Source organism: Chlorocebus sabaeus, chromosome 6 (assembly GCF_047675955.1).
Source record: "Chlorocebus sabaeus isolate Y175 chromosome 6, mChlSab1.0.hap1, whole genome shotgun sequence".
Classification (NCBI taxonomy): Eukaryota; Metazoa; Chordata; class Mammalia; order Primates; family Cercopithecidae; genus Chlorocebus; species Chlorocebus sabaeus.
In genome coordinates this window covers 21,960,184-21,979,780 of record NC_132909.1, presented here as the reverse complement: position 1 = coordinate 21,979,780, position 19,597 = coordinate 21,960,184, and the positions used below count along the sequence as shown (strand labels likewise).

Below are 19,597 nucleotides of genomic sequence, written 5' to 3'. Positions count from 1 at the left end.
GTTCTCTGAAATATGAGGTATCTGAGCCTATCTGATCTTTAAGTCAAAATAATGAGGTGAGCCAGGCATTGTGGCTCATGCCTATAATCCCAGCACTTTGGGAAGCCAGGGTGGGAAGATTGCTTGAGCCCAGGAGTTCAAGACCAGCCTGGGCAACATAGTGAGACCCTGTGTCTACAAAACAGTTTTTAAAAATTTGGCGGATGTTTTGACACACACTTGTAGTCCCAGCTGCTTGGGAGGCTGAGGTGGGAGGATCCTTGAGCCCGGGAGGTTGGGGCTGCAATGAGCCATGATTACCACTCCAGCCTGGGCAACAGAGTGAGACCTTATCTCTTATAAATAAAAAAACAAAATAATGAAATGAAAGTAGATACCAGAGGTGGTGGAGCTTGTAGCAGATGACAACCATGTCCCCTTAGGTGACTGATACTTCCAGTGTTAGAGGTGGAAGAGCATCACCTCTAAATAAAAAATTACCTTCTGCGCTCTCCTAGTTGGGACAATGGTCTTTAGTCTTTGGGGACAAGCAAGTGCTATAGGAGGGACTTGTATCTATACAAAGACTTGCACAACTGGGCTTGAAATTTTCATTAAGGATGTAAATGTTATCCTACTTTCTTGGGAATCTTTGATTATTGCTATGGTTTCAATATTTGTCCCGTCCAAAATTCATGTTGAAATTTAGTTGCCATTATGACAGTATTTTTTTTTTTTCTTTTTTTTTTTTTTTTTTTGAGACAGAGTCTCACGCTGTCGCCCAGGCTGGAGTGGAGTGCAGTGGCCGGATCTCAGCTCACTGCAATCTCCACCTCCCAGGTTTGCGCCATTCTCCTGCCTCAGCCTCCCGAGTCGCAGGGACTACAGGCGCCCGCCACTTCGCCCGGCTATTTTTTGTATTTTTTTTTAGTAGAGACGGGGTTTCACTGTGTTAGCCAGGATGGTCTCGATCTCCTGACCTCGTGATCCGCCCGTCTCGGCCTCCCAAAGTGCTGGGATTACAGGCTTGAGCCACCGCGCCCGGCCCATTATGACAGTATTAAGAGGTGGAACCTTTCCAAGGTGATTAGCTCGTGACAGCTCCACACTCATGGGTGTGATTAATGCTGTTATAAAAGGACCAGCTGGACGTTTATCTCTTTGCCCGTCTGCCTTCCATTTGAGGACAACCATGCGTCATAAATCTGGCCAGTGAGATATAAGCAAAAATAGTTGGGGGTAATGGGTATTTGAAAGCGTTTTCTTCCTTAATAAAAAGGACATAATCAGCCAGCACAGTTGTTTCCCTTAATTTTTGTCAACAGCAGAGACCAGCATTGAGTCTCTGACATAGCAGCATTCCCTTTTGGAACCAGCCAGCCACCTGGTAGAAGGCTGATTACATTGGGCCTCTTCTGTCATGGATGAGACAGAGATTCATTCTTATAAATATGGACAGATATTCTGGATATAGATTTTTTTTTTTCTTGCCCATAATGCTGCTGCCAGCATCACAACCATGGACTTACAGAATGCTTTCTCCACCATTATGGCATCCCCCCAGTTTTGTGTGTGATCAAGGACTTTTTCTTTTTTCAGACAGAGTCTTGCTCTGTCACCCAGGCTGGAGTGCAATGATGTGATCTCGACTGACTGCAACCTCTGCCTCCCAGTTCAAGTGATTCTCATGCCTCAACCTCCCAAGTAGCTGGAATTACAGGTGCGCGTGGCCACACCAAGCTAATTTTTGTATTTTTAGTAGAGACAGGTTTCACCACGTTGGCCAGGATGGTCTCGAACTCCTGACCTCAGGTGATCCACCCGCCTTGGCCTCCCAAAGTGCTGGGATTATAGGCATGAGCCACAGCGCCCAGCCTGATTACAGGATATAGGGTTAATATTTAAAAATCAGGCCACCTGCGGTGGGTCCTTAGATGGATCACCTGAGGTCAGGAGTTCAAGACCAGCCTGGCCAACATGGTGAAATCCTGTCTTTACTAAAAAATATAAAAATTAGTTGGAAGTGGTGGTTCATGCCTGTAATCCCAGCTACTCGGGTAGCTGAGACACAAGAATCGCTTAAACTGGGGAGTTAGAGTTTGTGGTGAGCTGAGATTGCACCACTGCCTTCCAGCCTGAGCAACAGAGACTCTGTCTCAAAAAGAGAAAAAGAAATGGGGTCTTGCTTTGTTTCCCAGGCTGGTCTCCAACTCCTGGCCTCAAACGATCCTCCTGCCTTGGGTTCCCAAAGTGTTGCGATTACAGGTGTGAGCCATCATGCCCAGCCCGTCTTCTCATTTGGATAGCTGTACCTTGCTAGGTAGAAATAGAGTTGTTTCATTGTTGTAAAGGAGCTCAGGTTGTGTATAAAAAAGTGTGTAGAAACTTAGTACCCAAAGGGTTAGACTATGTCAGTTATCAGTGTATTGCCTCTCAGCTCCAAATTAACCTTTTCAATACTGGTCTGTGAAAGTGGACAACTTGAAGCATTTCTCCTTTACAGTAAGTGTGATATTAAGCTTTGTCAGTAGAGGATGTGGACATTGAAGAGGGACATTGAAGGAGGAAGGGGTCTTTCTGGCTCAGGTTGCAGCATTTTGCTTTTCCTTGCTCTTACTTCATGGTCCATCAGTGGGAGGTGTGTATGTGAGCATATTCAGTGATGCGCAGTGCCAGCTGTGCTCCAGAGCATGCAGTCTCTTGGAGATCTTGCGTATCTGGCCTGGGCCTGGCAGACTACCTTGCAGAGGCCCTTCTCATGAGAGATCATGTGCTCCAGACCTCATGCTCACAGTGGCACCCAAACTCCTCTGCATCCTGGTCATCAGCCATAGCTTGCTTGTGCAATGGAGAATAATTTCCTGTAGCCATCCTGATGTGAATACCATGCATCTCAGGCCTAAGGCCTACAGTGATCTCAACTGACTGCAACCTCTGCCTCCCAGTTCAAGTGATTCTACTGCCTCAGCCTCCCAAGTAGCTGGAAATTACAGGTGTGTGTGGCCACACCGAGCTAATTTTTGTATTTTTAGTAGAGACGGGGTTTCACCACATTGGCCAGGGTGGTCTCAAACTCCTGACCTCCAACTATCTTTGAGTACCTGGCAACATAGCAAACTTCTCCAGCATCACAGTGAGCTACAACCACCTCTTCAGTGAGGTTTGAAACTCACCCTTGGGAAAGACCTCCTTCCAAGTATGTTCTCTCTTGGGTACTCTTCCCTCAGCTCTAAAGGGCCTTTTAGAGGTCTCCTCATGCCCCTATAGTTTCTGTCCTATCATTGCTTAATAATTCTTTATATTATAATTCTGTTTAAATTCCTTTGGCCGGGCGCAATGACTCGCGCCTATAATCCCAACACTTTGGGAAGCCGAGGTAGGTGGACCACCTGAGGTCAGGAGTTCGAGACCAGCCTGGCCAACATGGTGAAACTCCGTCTCTACTTAAAATACAAAAGTTAGCCGGGCATGGTGGCACGTGCCTGTAATCCCAGCTACTTGGGAGGCTGAGGCACGAGAATCACTTGAACTTGAGAGGCAGAGATTACAGCAAGCTGAGATAGCACCCCTGTACTCCAGCCTCGGTGACAGAGCAATACTCCGTCTCAAAAAAAAAAAAGAAAAAAAAGAAAATTTCTTTGTGGTTTCTGTTTCCTGACTGTATCCAGACTGATACAAACTGACTATAGAAGCTGGCTGCTGATACAAAAAGTTTCTCATCCATTTTTGGCAAAAGCCCACCATCATTCATAAATAACTTCACACAAGCTTTCTATGATACCCAACTCCTTAAAGTCTCATAAGGCAGGACAGTTTGCCATCAACCAAAAGCAAAATGAGTTGTTTCACCACAATGGTCCTGTCTGCATGGCAGATCATGATGTCCACAGTAAAGAATCCCATCTTTCTCTCCAAGACAGGTGTTTTTGCCCCACTAGTGCTTGGAATAGAACACTGGGCATGATGGAGAATCTCAACAACATGAAAATGCATATCCGTTAACAGTGGTGTTATATTTTCTTGTGGGTTAAATTGAAAACCCAGGAACAAAATAAAAAATTGGTTGTATTTGAAATTATCCCATAAAATATCCAAGATGTCCTACAAAGCATATAACATGGATCAATTATCCAACACTGAAGAATAATATGTATATATGTGTGTCAACTGTACACCATAATATCCACACATAGTAGAAAGTACACATAGAAAATGTAATTTCATTATTCATATTTATATGAAAGAAAAATACAAATTTATATGAAAGAGTAACATTAATTTACATGAAAATGTAACATATACCTTATATTAAATATGCGTATGGACCAGGTGCAGTGACTCACGCCTGTAATCCCAGCACTTTGGGAGGCTGAGGCAGGTGGATCACGAGGTCAGGAGATCGAGACCATCCTGGCCACCATGGTGAAACCCCATCTCTACTAAAAATACAAAAATTAGCCGGGCGTGGTGGCAGGTGCCTGTAGTCCCAGCTACTTGGGAGGCACAAGAATCGCTTGAACCCAGGAGGTAGAGGTTACACTGAGCTGAGATCGTGCCACTGCACTCCAGCCTGGCAACGGAGTGAGACTCTGTCTCAAAAAAAAAAAAAAAATTAAAAAAAAAATATATACACACACACACACATATATGCATATGATTGTTAGAAAAAAGGAGATTCATATGGTCTGAAGTTATCATCCCTCAGGTTACTTACCAATTAAAAAGGGGAAAATAACAATGGAGACATGGCCATTACCGCCTTAGTCAAGTGATCAAATTTAGCATTGCTAATAGTGAAATGACCAGATTTTGTGTGTCTATTTGTGTGATCTATGTGGTTATCCTGAAGTCATCTATGTAGTATTCTTACTAAATATGTTTAACCTAAATTTTATCACGAGGAAAAATTCGACAAACCCAGAATGTGAGACATTTGGTCGAACAAGTAGACTAGATTCTTAAGAGAAGAATGTAATGCAATAACCTGGATTGTGTCCTGCTTGAAGAAAAATGTATACAAGACATTTTGGGGACATTTAAATATGGATGAATTGTGGAATTATTGTTAATTTCCTTGAGTGTGATCATGGTGTTGTGGTTAGATATGCATGGGATGTCAGCGTGAGACACTGTGTTGTGTGGTGTGTATGATATTGTGTTTCGTGACATATCTGCGAAACACACTGTTTAGTGATGTATGGTAGGAAAATGCCCTTACAAGATACACTCAGCCGAGTGCAGTGGCTGGGTGTGGTGACATGCACCTGTAGTTCCAGCTACTCTGCACACTGATTGAGGTGAGGTGGGAGGATCGCTTGAACCCAGGAGGCAGAGGTTGCAGTGAGCTGAGATCACACCACTGCACTCCAGCCTGGACAACAGAACCAGACCCTGCCTCAAAAAAAAAAAAAAAAAAAAAATTTTTTTGTACTGAAGTATAATGATACTTGAATTTATTTTCAAATGGTAGAGAATCAAAAGTGGCAAATTGTTGACAACTTGTGAATCTAGGGGACAAGCACAAATAAGAGGTTTTTTTTGTTGTTGTTGTTGTTTTGAGACAGAGGCTTGCTCTGTCACCCAGGCTGGAGTGCAGTGGCAGGATCTCGGCTCACTGCAACCTCTGCCTCCTGGTTTCAAGCAATTCTCCTGCCTCAGCCTCCTGAGTAGGTGGGATTACAGGCACGTGCCACCATGCCCGTCTTAAGTTTTTGTATTTTTAGTAGAAACGGGGTTTCACTGTGTTAGCCAAGATGGTCTCGATCTCCTGACCTCCTGATCCACCCACATTGGCCTCCCAAAATGCTGGGATTACAGGCGTGAGCCACCGCGCCCAGCCCAAATAAGAGTTCTTTGTAGTATTCTTTCAGTGCTTCTGGAGATTTGAAACTTTCCAAAATAAACAACTGAAATAAATGTGTCTACGAAGTGGGAAGGCACTGAGCTGATTGGGGAGGTACCCAAAGACCCCACTGGAACAGAACCAGTTCTCTGATTCGTTGCCATAAGAGAGGAAGCTTCAGGAGAAGGAATGCAAAAGTTCTATATCCTAGTTGGAAGAGAGTGAAAGAAAATGTCTCAAGTAAGGAAAGACAGACTTACCAAGGATATGGTTTTTTGATGAATGACAGGTCATTCCAACCTCTTCCTGCTGAAGGAAGATTTCTTCATCCCGATACTGAGGTCAGAAGTGAGAAATGAGTCCTGTGGTCTAAAATCCAGGTGTCATAAAACCATGTTCTTTCTCTAGGTTCTAGGAGAGAATCTATTTCCTTGTCTTTTCCAACTTCTAGAAGCTGCCTGCATTCTTTTGCTTATAGCCCCTTCCTCTGTCTTCAAAGCACATCCTCCCTTTTGTTGTCATGATTTCCTCTCTGACTCTGACCCTTCTGCCTTCCTCTTTTAAGGACCCTTGTTGGGCCTATTCAGTAATCCAGGATAATCTTCCCATCTCAAGATTCTTTTTTTTTTTTTTTTTTGAGATCAAGTCTCAGCCTGCCACCCAGGCTGGAGTGCAGTGGCGTGATCTTGGCTCACTGCAACTTCTGCCTCCCAGGTTCAAGTGATTCTCCTGCCTCAGCCTCCCAAGTACCTAGGACTACAGGCATGCACCATCATGCCTGGCTAATTTTTGTATTTTTAGTAGAGACTGGGTTTCACCATGTTGTCCAGGCTGATCTCAAACTCCTGACCTCAAGTGATCTGCCCGCCCTGGTCTCCCAAAGTGCTGGTATTACAGGCATGAGCCACGATGCCCAGCGTCCATCACAAGATTCTTAGTTGAAGCATATCTGCTGCAGAGCCTCTTTTGCCATGTAAGATATATTCACAGGTTCTGGGGATTAGGATTTGAACATCTTGGATCATTATTCTACCACTTCATCTTATTGGCATCATTCGTGAATTTCTTTTTGCTCTCAATCCTTTGACATACTGTATACATTTTATACATTATTGAAATCAGCCTTTTATTTGGAACTTTTACTCAGTAACCACAAACGATAATACTCTTCTTTTGGCCTGTCTTTATTTCTTTTCTTTTTTTCTTTTCTTTTCTTTTTTCTTTTTTCTTTTTTTTTTTTTTTGAGACAGTCTCATTCTGTTGCCCAGGCTGGAGTGCAGTGGCGCAATCTTGGCTCACTGCAACCTCTGCCTCCGGGTTCAAGTGATCCTCCAGCCTCAGCCTCCCCAGTAGCTGGAAATACAGGTGTGCACCACCACACCCAGCTAATTTTTGTGGAAAGGGGGTTTTGCCATGTTGTCCAGGCTGGTCTGAAACTCCGAGCCTCAAGTGATCCTCCCACCTCGGCCTCCCAAACTGCTGAGATTACAGGTACGAGCCACCATGCCCAGCCATGTCTTTAATAAATTTTATGCCACTTAGACAAAAATTCATTGGATAGCATATGTAAATTAGATATAAATAAATAGAATAATAATTATTAGTTCAAAAATTAGCTAAAATTCAGCTACAACCACCTGGGTATGGTACCTTTTCAATTGTACATACTTTAAAGTATCTTAAATAAAGCATTTCATTATGGTTATTATTCTGTTCAGATTTTCTACTTTTAGTAGAAATCAGTGATTTAAATTTCATTAGAAAATCTACAATTTCCTTTACCAGGGTTATAGAGTTGCACATAACAGCCTCAAAATTCTTTTAAACTCGGGTCTGGGCACGGTGGCTCACTCCTGTAATCCCAGCACTTTGGGAGGCCGAGGGGGACAGATCATCTGAGGTGGAGAGTTTGAGACCAGCCTGGCCAACATGATGAAACCTCATCTCTACTAAAAATACAAAAATCAGTCAGTTGTGGTGGCAGGCACTTGTAATCCCAGTTACTTGGGAGGCTGAAGCAGGAGAATCACTTGAACCCGGGAGGCAGAGGTTGCAGTGAGCTGAGACAGCATCACTGCGCTCCAGCCTGGGCAACAAGAACAACACTCCGTCTCAAAAAAAAAAAAAAAAAAATTTTAAACTCTATGGTTTTTGTGTGTGTGTGTGTGCATTTCTAATGTTTTTGCTTTATTTTGCTCTTGTTTATCAGTCTTTTGTTTATCTTTTAGTACTAAACTGTGGATTTTTAAATTTTGGTCCAGTATTTTGTTTTCTAGTTTGTAAACTAGAAATACTTAAGAATTTTTTTAAATGAAATGTTATAAGTAATGTTTCACAAGGAAAAAACTATAATGGCCAAAAATATAAGGGACTACTTTTTAACTGAAAAGAAAAAAGTCACAATTACACGTCCTAGAAATTAACTACTGTTAACAATTAACTTTACAGCTATTATTGCCCAAGTGCCTATGTAGTCTCGTTCTATTGCCAGGCTGGAATGCACCTCCCTAGTAGTTGGAACTACAGGTGCGCGCCACCACGCTGGGCTAATTTTTGTATTTTTAGGAGAGACAGGGTTTCACCATGTTGGCCAGGATGGTCTCAATCTCCTGACCTCGTGATCTGCGCGCCTTGGTGTCCCAAAGTGCTGGGATTACAGGCGTGAACCACTGCGCCCAACCTATTTATAACTTTTTTTTTTTTTTTTTTTTTTTTTGAGATGAAGTCTCGTTCTGTCGCCAAGCTGGAGTGCAGTGGCACAGTCTCTGCTCACTGCAACCTCCGCCTCCCAGGTTCAAGCTATTCTCCTGCTTCAGCCTCCTGAGTAGCTGAGACTACAGGTGCGCGCCACCACGCCCGGCTAATTTTTGTGTTTTTAGTAGAGACAGGGTTTCATCATGTTGGCCAGGATGCTCTCGATCTCTTGACCTCGTGATCCACCCGCCTCGGCCTCCCAAAGTGCTGGGATTACAGGCATGAGCCACTGCGCCAGGCCTATAACATTTTAAAGTACAATATACATGGTTTATTTTAGTTACACTTTTCCATGTCCTAAAGTATTTCTCGAACGTACTTCTGTCATTAAATATTCCTCTGCAACTTAATCCTAAACTAATGACGTTGCAGCCCACTACAATGGTTTTCTATTATTTCCACTGCAGACCCAAGTATCCTTCATCCTCCTCCAGTCCCTTCGGCATCCTGAGCCTGTGACTGCCCCGCTTCAGTCTCCCCTAGGCCACATCCCCAAACCGCTAGGCCAGGTCGTTTCCCTGACGCCCTCCAGGCCAGCCTGTGGCTCGGCCCGAGCAGACATTAGTGACTTAAATGCTGAGATGCCAGAAGACCTGGACTGGGGAATGAATTCCCAGCCCAAACTTAGCCACCCGTCTTTATCGGGATTGTGGCCCAGGTCATGGAAGCCCCAGGTCCGAGCCGACTCCTAATTCGTGGCATGGCCAGGAGTCGCTCTCTTCTGATCCACCCCAGAGCGCGGCTCCCTGTGGAGGGAATCCTGGGTGGTCTGCTCCCTGGCTTTTCACTGCACTTCTGAGAGGCCTCTGGGCACACACACAAACCCCACTCCCTGACCCTCCGTTTGGGGCAAGGGCGGCTGCAGCCGGGTTAACTTCGCCGACTCTGGAAGCCCTAGCGGCGGGCCGGGCTGGGCCACCCCTTCCCGGGTTTGCGGCTACATTTTTCTGAAGCCTCCACGGCCCTACAGCCTTTTTCTAGCCGTCAGCGGCCACCTATTGCTGCCTGGGCCTGTGTATTTGCCCAGGTCCTGGGAGGGTGCTCTGGCGCGGCTGGGCAGTCTGGCCTCGGCTTCAGTGGAGGCGGGGAACTGGACACGACTGTGAGTGCCAGTGACCGTGGTGCGGTCCAGGCCCCGCGTGGCGCACCCACGTCTGGACTACATTTCCCAGGGGGCCCCGCGGCCCAACCACTTCCGGCCGAAGGGGGCTAGTCCGCGTGACCTGGAGGGGATTGGAACGCAAAGGGCTGGAACGTCCCGGGCTGCGGAGCTCGTTGGGTTGGGATGAACTCGTTCAGAGCTGAGTGCTAGGACGCCGAAGGGGGCGGTGAGGCGTCCCGGCGCGGGACTGGGGTTGTCTGGAGTTTAAACGTCATGTGGCTCTCGGAGATGTGCGGACTGCATGCCCCTGCTTCACCGCTAAGGGAGCTCAGGGCTGTGCGATGGGGAAGGAAGGGAGTGTCGGGGCAGTGCAGTCGGGATGGGAGGAGAGTGTCAGGGCTACTAGCCCCCAGCTCGGGAGAGGGCAGTGTGGGGCCGCGCGACTGCAAGGAGTGAGTGTGGTGTGAGGCTGGCGCAGGAGCGGGCTGGGAATGTTAGGAGGTCTGGGGTATCGCGGCCCTGCGTCCTCTTGGCTGGACTAAAAGTCTGTGCAGTTCTCCCCGGACCTGGATTGTGCGCCCAGCGACAGGTGCTTGGCGATCTGTGCTCGATGTGACCGCGGGGCTGTGGTGGGAGCCCTGTCTGCACGGGATTCTGTGTGGCTGAGCATGTAAGTGTGAGCGTGTGCGCGGACGAGCCCCATGGTGCCGGGTCGTCGACCCCATCTTTGGGAGGCCTGGGAGGGGGCGGGACACCCTCGCTATACATTCTGGGGATATGCTGGGCGGGGTCGGCCCGGTGGATGGGTCCTGGCCTTCTACCCAAACTCCAACTGCGACTGCTAAGTAGGTAATGAATCTCTGTGACTGGCCTTCCCGCCACCGGGTCTATCTCTAGTGTGTGTTGAGGGTGGAAATGGTTCTAGGGTTCGGGGCTAGGGAGTTCCTGCTATATCCACTTCTCTGTTCTTTCACCCAGTAGCCACCAGGGATCTGGGCCCATAAAGGTGACCCCAGCCTAAAGGACAGGAGTTTGAGACCCTGACAGGTGGGTCCACTTAAGCTGTGTCTTGGCGCCACACACTTTTGGGTTCAGTGTAAGACACTAGGCCTGAAAGTTTCCCAAGTTAGTCTCTTATGGAGGAAGAAGGCTACGGTCTAGGGGGGCCCTCCCAGGACTCCTGTCTGGGCTCCTAAGGTCACCTGCATTTCATTGTGAGGATGATAGAGGGCGGTGGGGTTGCAGCTTCTTTGGTCTCCCTTTCAGTGCCTGGGGTAGGGTAGGAGTTTGGCCTCCGGAGGGATTCAGGGAGGGATTGTTGTCTTACGGCTTCTTAATGTTTTCCCACATCTTTCTTTAAGAACCCAGAAGAGGAGAGAACTGCCGTGCATCTGAAGTGATGGCAGAGGTAAGTTGCATTTGACATTTTCTTCTTGGAAAGGACTTATTGGTTTTCAGGACAGTGTCCTATTTCAGAAATTTATCTAAAAGATTTACATTCATGATTTGGAGAAAGGGGAAGAGGGGAGGAAACTGCATTTATGGAGCATTTTCCTAAAGCAGCCCAGGGCTGTCTATTTTGCAAACATTATCTCATCTGATATAGAATTTCCACTTCCCTGGATTTTACTCACGCTCACAACAATGTTGACAGAGAACATGCCTCAGTGATTTGGCAGGGAAATTGAAGAACAGAATTAGCTTTTTCAGTCTCACTAATTTCTACATTGTCCCCTCCATGGTCATATGCAATAGGCTTTGCTTATCTTTTTTTTTTTTTTTTTTGAGACAGCCTCGTTCTGTTGCCCAGGCTGGAGTGCAGTGGTGTGATCTCGGCTTACTGCAACTTCCGCCTCCTGGGTTGAAGTGATTCTCCTGCCTCAGCCTCCTGAGTTGCTGAGATTACAGGCACACGCCACCATGCCCAGCTAATTTTTGTGTTTTTAGTAGAGATGGGGTTTCGCCATATTGCCCAGGCTGATCTCAAACTCCTTAGCTCAGGCAATCCGCCTGCCTCAGCCTCCCAAAGTGCTGGGATTACAGGTGAGAGCCATCTTGCCTGGCCTGCTTATCGATTTCTTTCTTTCTTTTTCTTTTTTTTTAAGATCAAGTCTCCTCTGTCGCCTAGGCTGGAGTGCAATGGTGCAGTCTCGGCTCATTGCAACCTCAGCCTCCTAGGTTCAAGCGATTCTCCTGCCTCAGCCTCCTGAGTAGCTGGGATTACAGGTGCATGCCACCACCCTGGCTAATTTTTTGTATTTTTAGTGGAGACGGGGTTTCACTGTGTTGGCCAGGATGGTCTCAATCTCCTGACCTCCTGATCCACCCGCCTCAGCCTCCCAACGGAATCTTGCTCTGTCGCCAGGCAGGAGTGCAGTGGCACTATCTCAGCTCACTGCAACCTCCGCCTCCCAGGTTCAAGCGATTCTTCTGCCTCAGCCTTCCGAGTAGCTGGAACTATAGGCACACGCCACAACGCCCAGCTAATTTTTGTATTTTTAGTAGAGACAGGGTTTCACCTTGTTGGCCAGGATAGTCTCAATCTCTTGACTTCGTGATCCACCTGCCTTGGCCTCCCAAAGTGTTAGGATTACAGGCATGAGCCACCATGCCAAGCCTTTTTTTTTTTTTTTTTTTTTTTTTTTTGAGACAGAGTCTTGTTCTTTCGCCCAGGCTGGAGTGCAGTGGTATGCTCTGCGCTCACTACAACCTCCGCCTCCCTGGTTCAAGCAATTCTTCTGCCTCAGCCTCCTGAGTAGCTGGGATTACAGGCACGCACCACCATGCCCAGCTAATTTTTGTATTTTTAGTAGAGACGGGGGTTTCACCATGTTGGTCAGGCTGGTCTCCTACTCCTGACCTTGTGATCTCCCCGCCTCGGCCTCCCAAAGTGCTGGAATTACAGGCGTGAGCCACCGTGCCTGGCCTCAATTTCTTATAGCCTGGAATGCCTACCTGTCCACTTTATCTCCAGATAGTTTTTCCTCAAGATAGAAATAACCTGAATGCTCTCTTATGATTAAAGTGATATATGCTTTTTGCAAAAGTTCGAAAACTTGAGGGAGTCACAAAGAAAGTTTAAGTCAGCCATCCATGGTACCACCATCCAGATCGTCACTATTAATGTTTTCAAATTATTTTGTCTGCTCGTATGTGTGGTCATGTGATTTTTTGTTTTTTTCAGAGTGGGTTCATACTACTAATAGAAGTAGCTAACTTATTGAGCATGCACTTTGAGCCACTTATAGTTGGACGTTCTTTACAGATGTGATCTTGTTTAATCCACATAACAACCCTATTAGACAGGTATAACTATATTTCATTCATTCTCTGATGCACTTTTTTCCACATTTTAACCTCTCTGAAATCAAAATGGGCTTTACAAAAATTCTTGGCAAGTCATAGTTTCACTGATGGCATTTTTTTTTTCTTTCCTAGTATATAAAGTTATAAGGGCCTTATAATCAGTGACATCTCAGACTCGATGAAATAGAGTATTATTCTAAGTTGACTACTGAGGAAATCAGGTCACTCGCCTCAAAGTTACACAGTTAAAAATGGTAGAGCTGGCCAGGCACAGTGGCTCATGCCTGTAATCCCAGCACTTTGGGAGGCCAAGGCAGGTGGATCACCTGAGGTCAGGAGTTCAAGACCAGCCTGACCAACATGGAGAAACCTCATCTCTACTAAAAATACAAAATTAGTCATGGCGTATGCCTGTAATCCCAGCTACTCCAGAGGCTGAGGCAGGAGAATCGGTTGAACCTGGGAGGTGGAGGTTGCGGTGAGCCAAGATTGTGCCATTGCACTCCAGCCTGGGCAACAAGAGCAAAACTCCGTCTAAAAAAAAAAAAAAAAAAAATGGTAGAGCTGGGATTTCTAAATCACCTACTGATTTCCTTTGCCCACTTGTCAAAGAATGCTATCTTTTTAAAATTTATTTTAAACAACATTTCATATATTCAGCATATTTTCTTTTTGTCATCTATAAGTTGTTTTAGAAATATTTTTTCACAGTTCATCTATTTTGTGTGCTTTTAGATTCATCTAGTTTTCAGACATGTATTCAGATAAATCAACTCTTTTCTTAAATTGTTTTCCCTTTATGCTATGCCGGATGGTCTTTCCTACCACAAAAATAGGATAGTTACTTTTATATTTTCCTCAAATACGTTGTCTTTTATCCAAACAGTCTAGTCTTTGAGGTATCTCCTGTGATAATCTGACCAGAGAATGTTGGCTATAAAATTCCAAATTTGGAGTGTTTATTTAGATTTTTTATGCGACTTTGGAGTAACATATTTTAAAGAGTGGCATGGTATTTGTAGGATGTGAAATTGAAGGGTTTTTTTTTTTTTTTTTTCCTGGATATGTCTGGATGTAGCACTTACTTCATTAATTCTGGCCAGTCCTCAAGAATTACTTTCACTCTAAGACTAAAGAAACATATTTTCTATTCTGAATTAATCTGTTTCTTTCTCTTTAACTTTTCTTCAGAATTCTGTAGGAATTTGTTGAGTTTCTCTTCCCATTCCTGTAGAGGCCAAAACCTTCCTAAGATTATCAGAAGATCACCACCCCTCCCCATCCATGTCCTGCACACCGGCGGGGAGGAAGCTTCAGTTCCCCTTGCCCTTCAACCCTTCACTGTCTATTTCTCCCTGTGTCTTCTCTCCTGAAAATATTCATTGCCCTTTGTCCCTGCTAATGGGAGGCTGTGCACTGTGATGAAAGGGTAGAATCTTAGCCCATTTCTGCCATTTGCTAGCTCTGTGACCACGGGCTTCCTCATAATTTCAGTTTGGGGAATGTGATGATACTGGAAATTCACCTGCACTTACATTGGCAACCTGGGGTCCCCTAGCTCCTACCTTCTGGTCTCCCCAACATCCAGTGAAGTGCCCAGTTTCATTGCTTCTTTTCTTTTCCTGTTCTGTGAGCTTATGCACTAGGGCCTCACTCCACTGTCTTTTGCCTTGTGGGAGTAGATGCTACATTGAACTAATTGGGCTCCCTGGCTCCACTTTTACTCTTTGCCAATAAGATAGCCCAGTGATGTCACCTTTTAAATTTTGTTCAGTGAATGCCTGTTACTTTCAGGATAAATCTCCAGCTCTTTCACATTCATTGTGTGTTTGTTAAAAAGCACATTCTGTATTTAGCAGAGCACAAAGCCTGGCATTGGAGTAAAGTTGTGAGCAAAGATGATGTGTTTAGTCCTGGCAGGTATAACCTGCCATTCAAAACATTTCCTGTCCTGACTCCTATGGAGTTCTCCAACATCACTTCTCTCTACTCCTCCCTCAGAACCTCTCATCAGCTATCCCAGTTAACTTTCTGCTCCTCAGAAACACAGGATGCAATTGGTCTCCATCTTCTGCTCTCTCTATTTGGAGTGCTGTTCAATCTGTTTTCTGCTGGTTGGAATTCTGTTCCTTTTCTAAGTCCTAGTTAATTTTCTACATGTTACGTGAAACTTTCCCCACACCCCTCAACCTAAGTAAGTCACTATTTTCTTATTTCCTATAACAAGATTCTTTTAATGGGAGGCAACATATCCTGCTTAAAAACCCCTCAGTTAATTCTTTTCATCTGTGAGAACAAGTCTAAATGTCTCAGGATCTGATCCTTCTTTTCAGCCTCGTCTCTCCACTCCCTTCTGACTTTACCCTAGTGATGTTTCTACTAGCAGTTCCCAGAATACACAGTCTATCTCATGCCTCCATTGTACAAGAAACACAAGAAGGGCTTTTATCCATTGCCACACCTTTCTCTAGGTTCTACTGAACCTAGGTCAAGAACCAGCATCTATGAAGCCTGCGTCAGTCTTGTGGTTGCTCTTGGTCTCAATTACTGTATCTCTTATAGTCCTTATCATACTATATTGTAACTGTATTTTTTTTTTTTTTTTTTTTTGCTGTTGTGTCCCAGGCTGGAGTGCAATGGTGTAATCTCGGCTCACCTCAACCTCCGCCTCCCGGGTTGAAGTGATTCTCCTGCCTCAGCCTCCCAAGTAGCTGGGATTACAGGCATGTGCCACCATGCCCAGCTAATTTTGTATTTTTTAGTAGAGACGGGGTTTCTCCATGTTGGTCAGGCTGGTCTCAAACTCCCGACCTCAGATGATCTGCCTGCTTTGGCCTCCCAAAGTGCTGGGATTACAGGCATAAGCCACCGCGCCTGGCCTGTAACTCTCTTTTTAAAACTGCTTTTATTAAATATTGAATAGTAGAACATGTTTAACATATTAAGGGGGACTGAACACCCATGTTAAGAGGTAGAATGCTAATGTTAGAAATCCCATATGTGCTTTGATCATCCCAATCCAAATCCCCTTCTTTAGCTGTCAGAGATATCTGTTATTCTGAATTTTGTGTTTTGCATTTCCTTGTTTTTCTTTACAGTCTTAACCATGTGTTTATTTTCCTGTTCTAATTTGATGTCAAGAAATCATACTGTTTGGATTCTTCTGCAACTCTGTTACTTGTCTTCCAACAAGTGTTCAAGAGATTCATTCACCTTGCAAACTTATCCTACTGTATAGCCATCCATTGTATGAATACATTTTTTCATTGATACTGTGTACATTACTCCTGTGAACATTCTTGAACTCCTCTTATTGTATCCTGTGCAAGAATTTCTGTAAATATGTAACTAGAAATGGAATTGCTAGCTCATAGGTTATATGCATTTTCAGCCTTACTAGACATTGCCCATCTATTTTCTAAAGTGTTTACTATACTCATTTACTATTCCTTTTACTTCATGTCCTCACCAACACTTGGTATTATTAAACTTGTAAATCTTTCCACACTTGGGTATGAGTTGATATATATTATTTTGATTTCACATTTGCGTATTTTGGTACTAAATGAGGTTGAGCCCCCCCACCACCATTTTCATGCTTATTGGCGTTCATGTTTTCTCTTTTCTGAAGTACAATTTTATGTCATCTCTGATTTTTCTATTGATTTTTATATTTCCAGAGTTTTTGTTCCTTTTAATGCTTTGTGTGCATTTCTTAAGTATTGTGGATTGTCGCCCTTGTCAGTTATATGTGCTGTGCATGCTTTCTTACTTTAACCTTTAAATGATGGTAGAAATTCTCAATTTTAATGCCATCATATTTAACGCTATTTTCTTTAATTTATTTACATCTTGTGTATGAAATCTCTCCTCTCCTAAGAGTAAAGATATTCTCCCTGTTTTCTATAAATGATATTATTTTGCCTTTTAAGTCTTCAGTTCACTTGGAATTAATTGTAGGGTATGGTATTTCCGTTTGGATAACTAATATCTGAAACATCATTTATTGAAAAGGCAATTTATTGTAAAGGATTAGGCAAACTGCAGGGTCTGAGGGAACAGTCCCTACAAGATGCCATCACTCAGGCACCAGCTACAACTTAAGGGGTTCCCATGACCACTCTCACTTCAGACCAGCTAGCTAGAAATTCAGGTGTTTCCACCACCACCACCCTTAGGTATCGTAATGCAGTAGAAAGACTCACAGAACTCACTGAAAGCTGTTAGATTCACAGTCACATTTATAACAGGGAAAGGATACATTGGGTTGTATTAGCCTCCCAGTATTGATGTTTGGCAGTACACCCAGAGTATTGTCAACCAGAGAAGCTCGCTCAAGCTTCAGTGCCCAGTTTTTACTGAAGCTTCATTACATAAGCATCCTCGATTGAATCATTTTCCAGGTGCACGAACTCAGTTTCCAGCATCTGTCCTCCCTCCTTGCCTGAAAGTCAAGCTGATATCACATGGTTCAAAGTCCCAAGACCATGGTAGAGGTAGGTGTGGCCAGCCCCAAGCCCTAGTCATCTCATGAGCATAAACTGACAGACATGGTCTTAGGGGCCCACCATAAATAACAAAGTCATTCCTATCACTCAGGAAATTCGAAGTGTTTCGAGGTTACTTCCCAAGAGCTAGGACAAAGGCCAGACCTCTTTTTGGAGGCCACATTCCTTACTACACAGTCCTCCTGTCTCTGTACTTGAGTGGCAGTTCTGTCATAAATTAAGTTTCCCTATATATATGTTGGTCTATTCTGGGCTCTCCTTTCTAATCTGCCAGTCTGTTTGTCTATTGAAACCATACCGCCTAAAGACTGCATTCTAGTAATGTCTGATATTTGGTAAGTCACATTCTGCTACCATGGTCCTGTTCTCTAGAAAGGTCTTAGCTGTTCCTAGGCTTTGGCTTCATATACATTTTAGAATTGACCGATCAAGTTCTGTAGAAATCCAGCCGGGATAATGATTTGTAATGCACTAAACCTTTGATCAATTTGGGGAAAGTTGACATTTTTACAGTATTGAGTCTTCCTCTGCCTCTAAATAACTCTGCTTATCTGAGTCTTGTGAAATGGTTTTAATAATATTTTATAATTAGAGTCTTACACATCTTTTGTTAATTTTATTTCTAGGTATTTTTATGTGTTGTGGTTTTCTTAGATGACATTCATTTTAGAATATAGGCCGGGTGCTGTGGCTCACACCTGTAACCCCAACACTTAAGGAGACCGAGGCAGGCGAATCACTTAAGCCCAGCAGTTTGAGACCAGCCTGGGCAACATAGCGAGACCCCATCTGTACTATAAATAAAAAATTAGCCAGGCATGATGGTGCATGCCTGTAGTCCCAGCTACTTGGTAGGCTGAGGTAGGAGAATCACTCGAGCCCAGGAGGATGAGGCTGCGGTGCGCTATGATTATGCCACTACACTCCAGCCTGGGTGACAGAGCGAGACCCAGTCTCAAAAAAAAAAGTAAATAAAATAAATATAATATAATTTTCTCACTGTTTCTGGTATATAGACTTGCCATTGATTTTTTTTTTTCTTAAAACTCCCATGACAGATTATTGCAGTTGATGTTGAGATATTAATTTTATATCCCCCCACCTTGTTTAACTCCTATTTATTCTCACATCTTGTAGATTCTTTTGGATGTGGGATCATGCAACTTGATCATATCATTGATGAATAAAGACACGTTTTAGTTGTAAATAATTGTCTTTGTCTATTAGTATTGATTTCTTTCCTTCTTTTTTAACCTTATTTTAATTCTTACTTTGCTGCACTGGCTCCACCTCCCAGAACAGTTTTGAATGGTGAATATGGGAACCCTGTCTTATTCACAGTTTTAGATACTTCACTTTTACTTATGTTTGCACTTGTTTTTTTTTTTTTTGTAGATGTCCTTTATCAGGTTAGGGACATTGCTTTTTATCACTAATTTGCTCTTAAGTTTTTATCATGAAGGAATATTACATTTCTAAAATGCCTTTTCTGCCTCCATTGAAATGATTGGTTAGGCACGATGGCTCATGCCTGTAATCCCAGCACTTAGGGAGTCTGAGTTGGGCGGATCACCTGAGGTCAGGAGTTCGAGACCAGCCTGGCCAACATGGCAAAACCCTGTCTCTACTAAAAATACAACAACAACAAAAATTAGCCAGGCGAGGTGGTGGGCACCTGTAATCTCAGCTCTTTGGGAGGCTGAGGCAGGAGAATCGCTTGAACCTCGGAGGCAGAGGTTGCAGTGAGTTAAGATCGCGCCATTATACTCCAGCCTGGGCAACAAGAGCAAAACTCCATCTCAAAAAAAAAAAAAAAAAAAAAAGAAATGATCCTAAGTGTTTTCTTTTTAATCTGTTAATGTGCCTAATAATTTTAATTTATTTCCAGTATCATTTTATTGGAAGAACCTTTTATTGGGAAGAACCTAACTTAGCCATGATGTGTGATGAATTTTTACATATTACTGGATTCAGTTTGCTAATAACTTGCTTAGAATTTCAAATCTGTGGCATGTGTAAGACTGGCCAGTAATTTCAGTTCTTCATAATGTCTTTAACAAGTTACTCTATCCCAGGAGAACTGTGGCCTTGGCCTGTGAACTAAGA

The 19,597-nt window shown here is 44.0% G+C and overlaps 1 protein-coding gene across 16 annotated transcripts in view; it reads left to right on the top strand.

Moving 5' to 3' along the window:
• The window catches only part of ZNF568 (zinc finger protein 568), an 83,953-nt gene that overhangs the window by 47,833 nt on the left and 16,523 nt on the right, over nucleotides 1-19,597 (top strand). For 11 of the 16 annotated variants that reach the window (XM_073016576.1, XM_073016574.1, XM_037991247.2 and 8 more), the window contains one exon: nucleotides 11,039-11,085. In XM_073016576.1, coding sequence (XP_072872677.1) covers nucleotides 11,039-11,085 — 47 coding nt within the window. The other 5 variants (XM_037991251.2, XM_037991250.2, XM_037991252.2 and 2 more) reach the window with 5 other exon arrangements.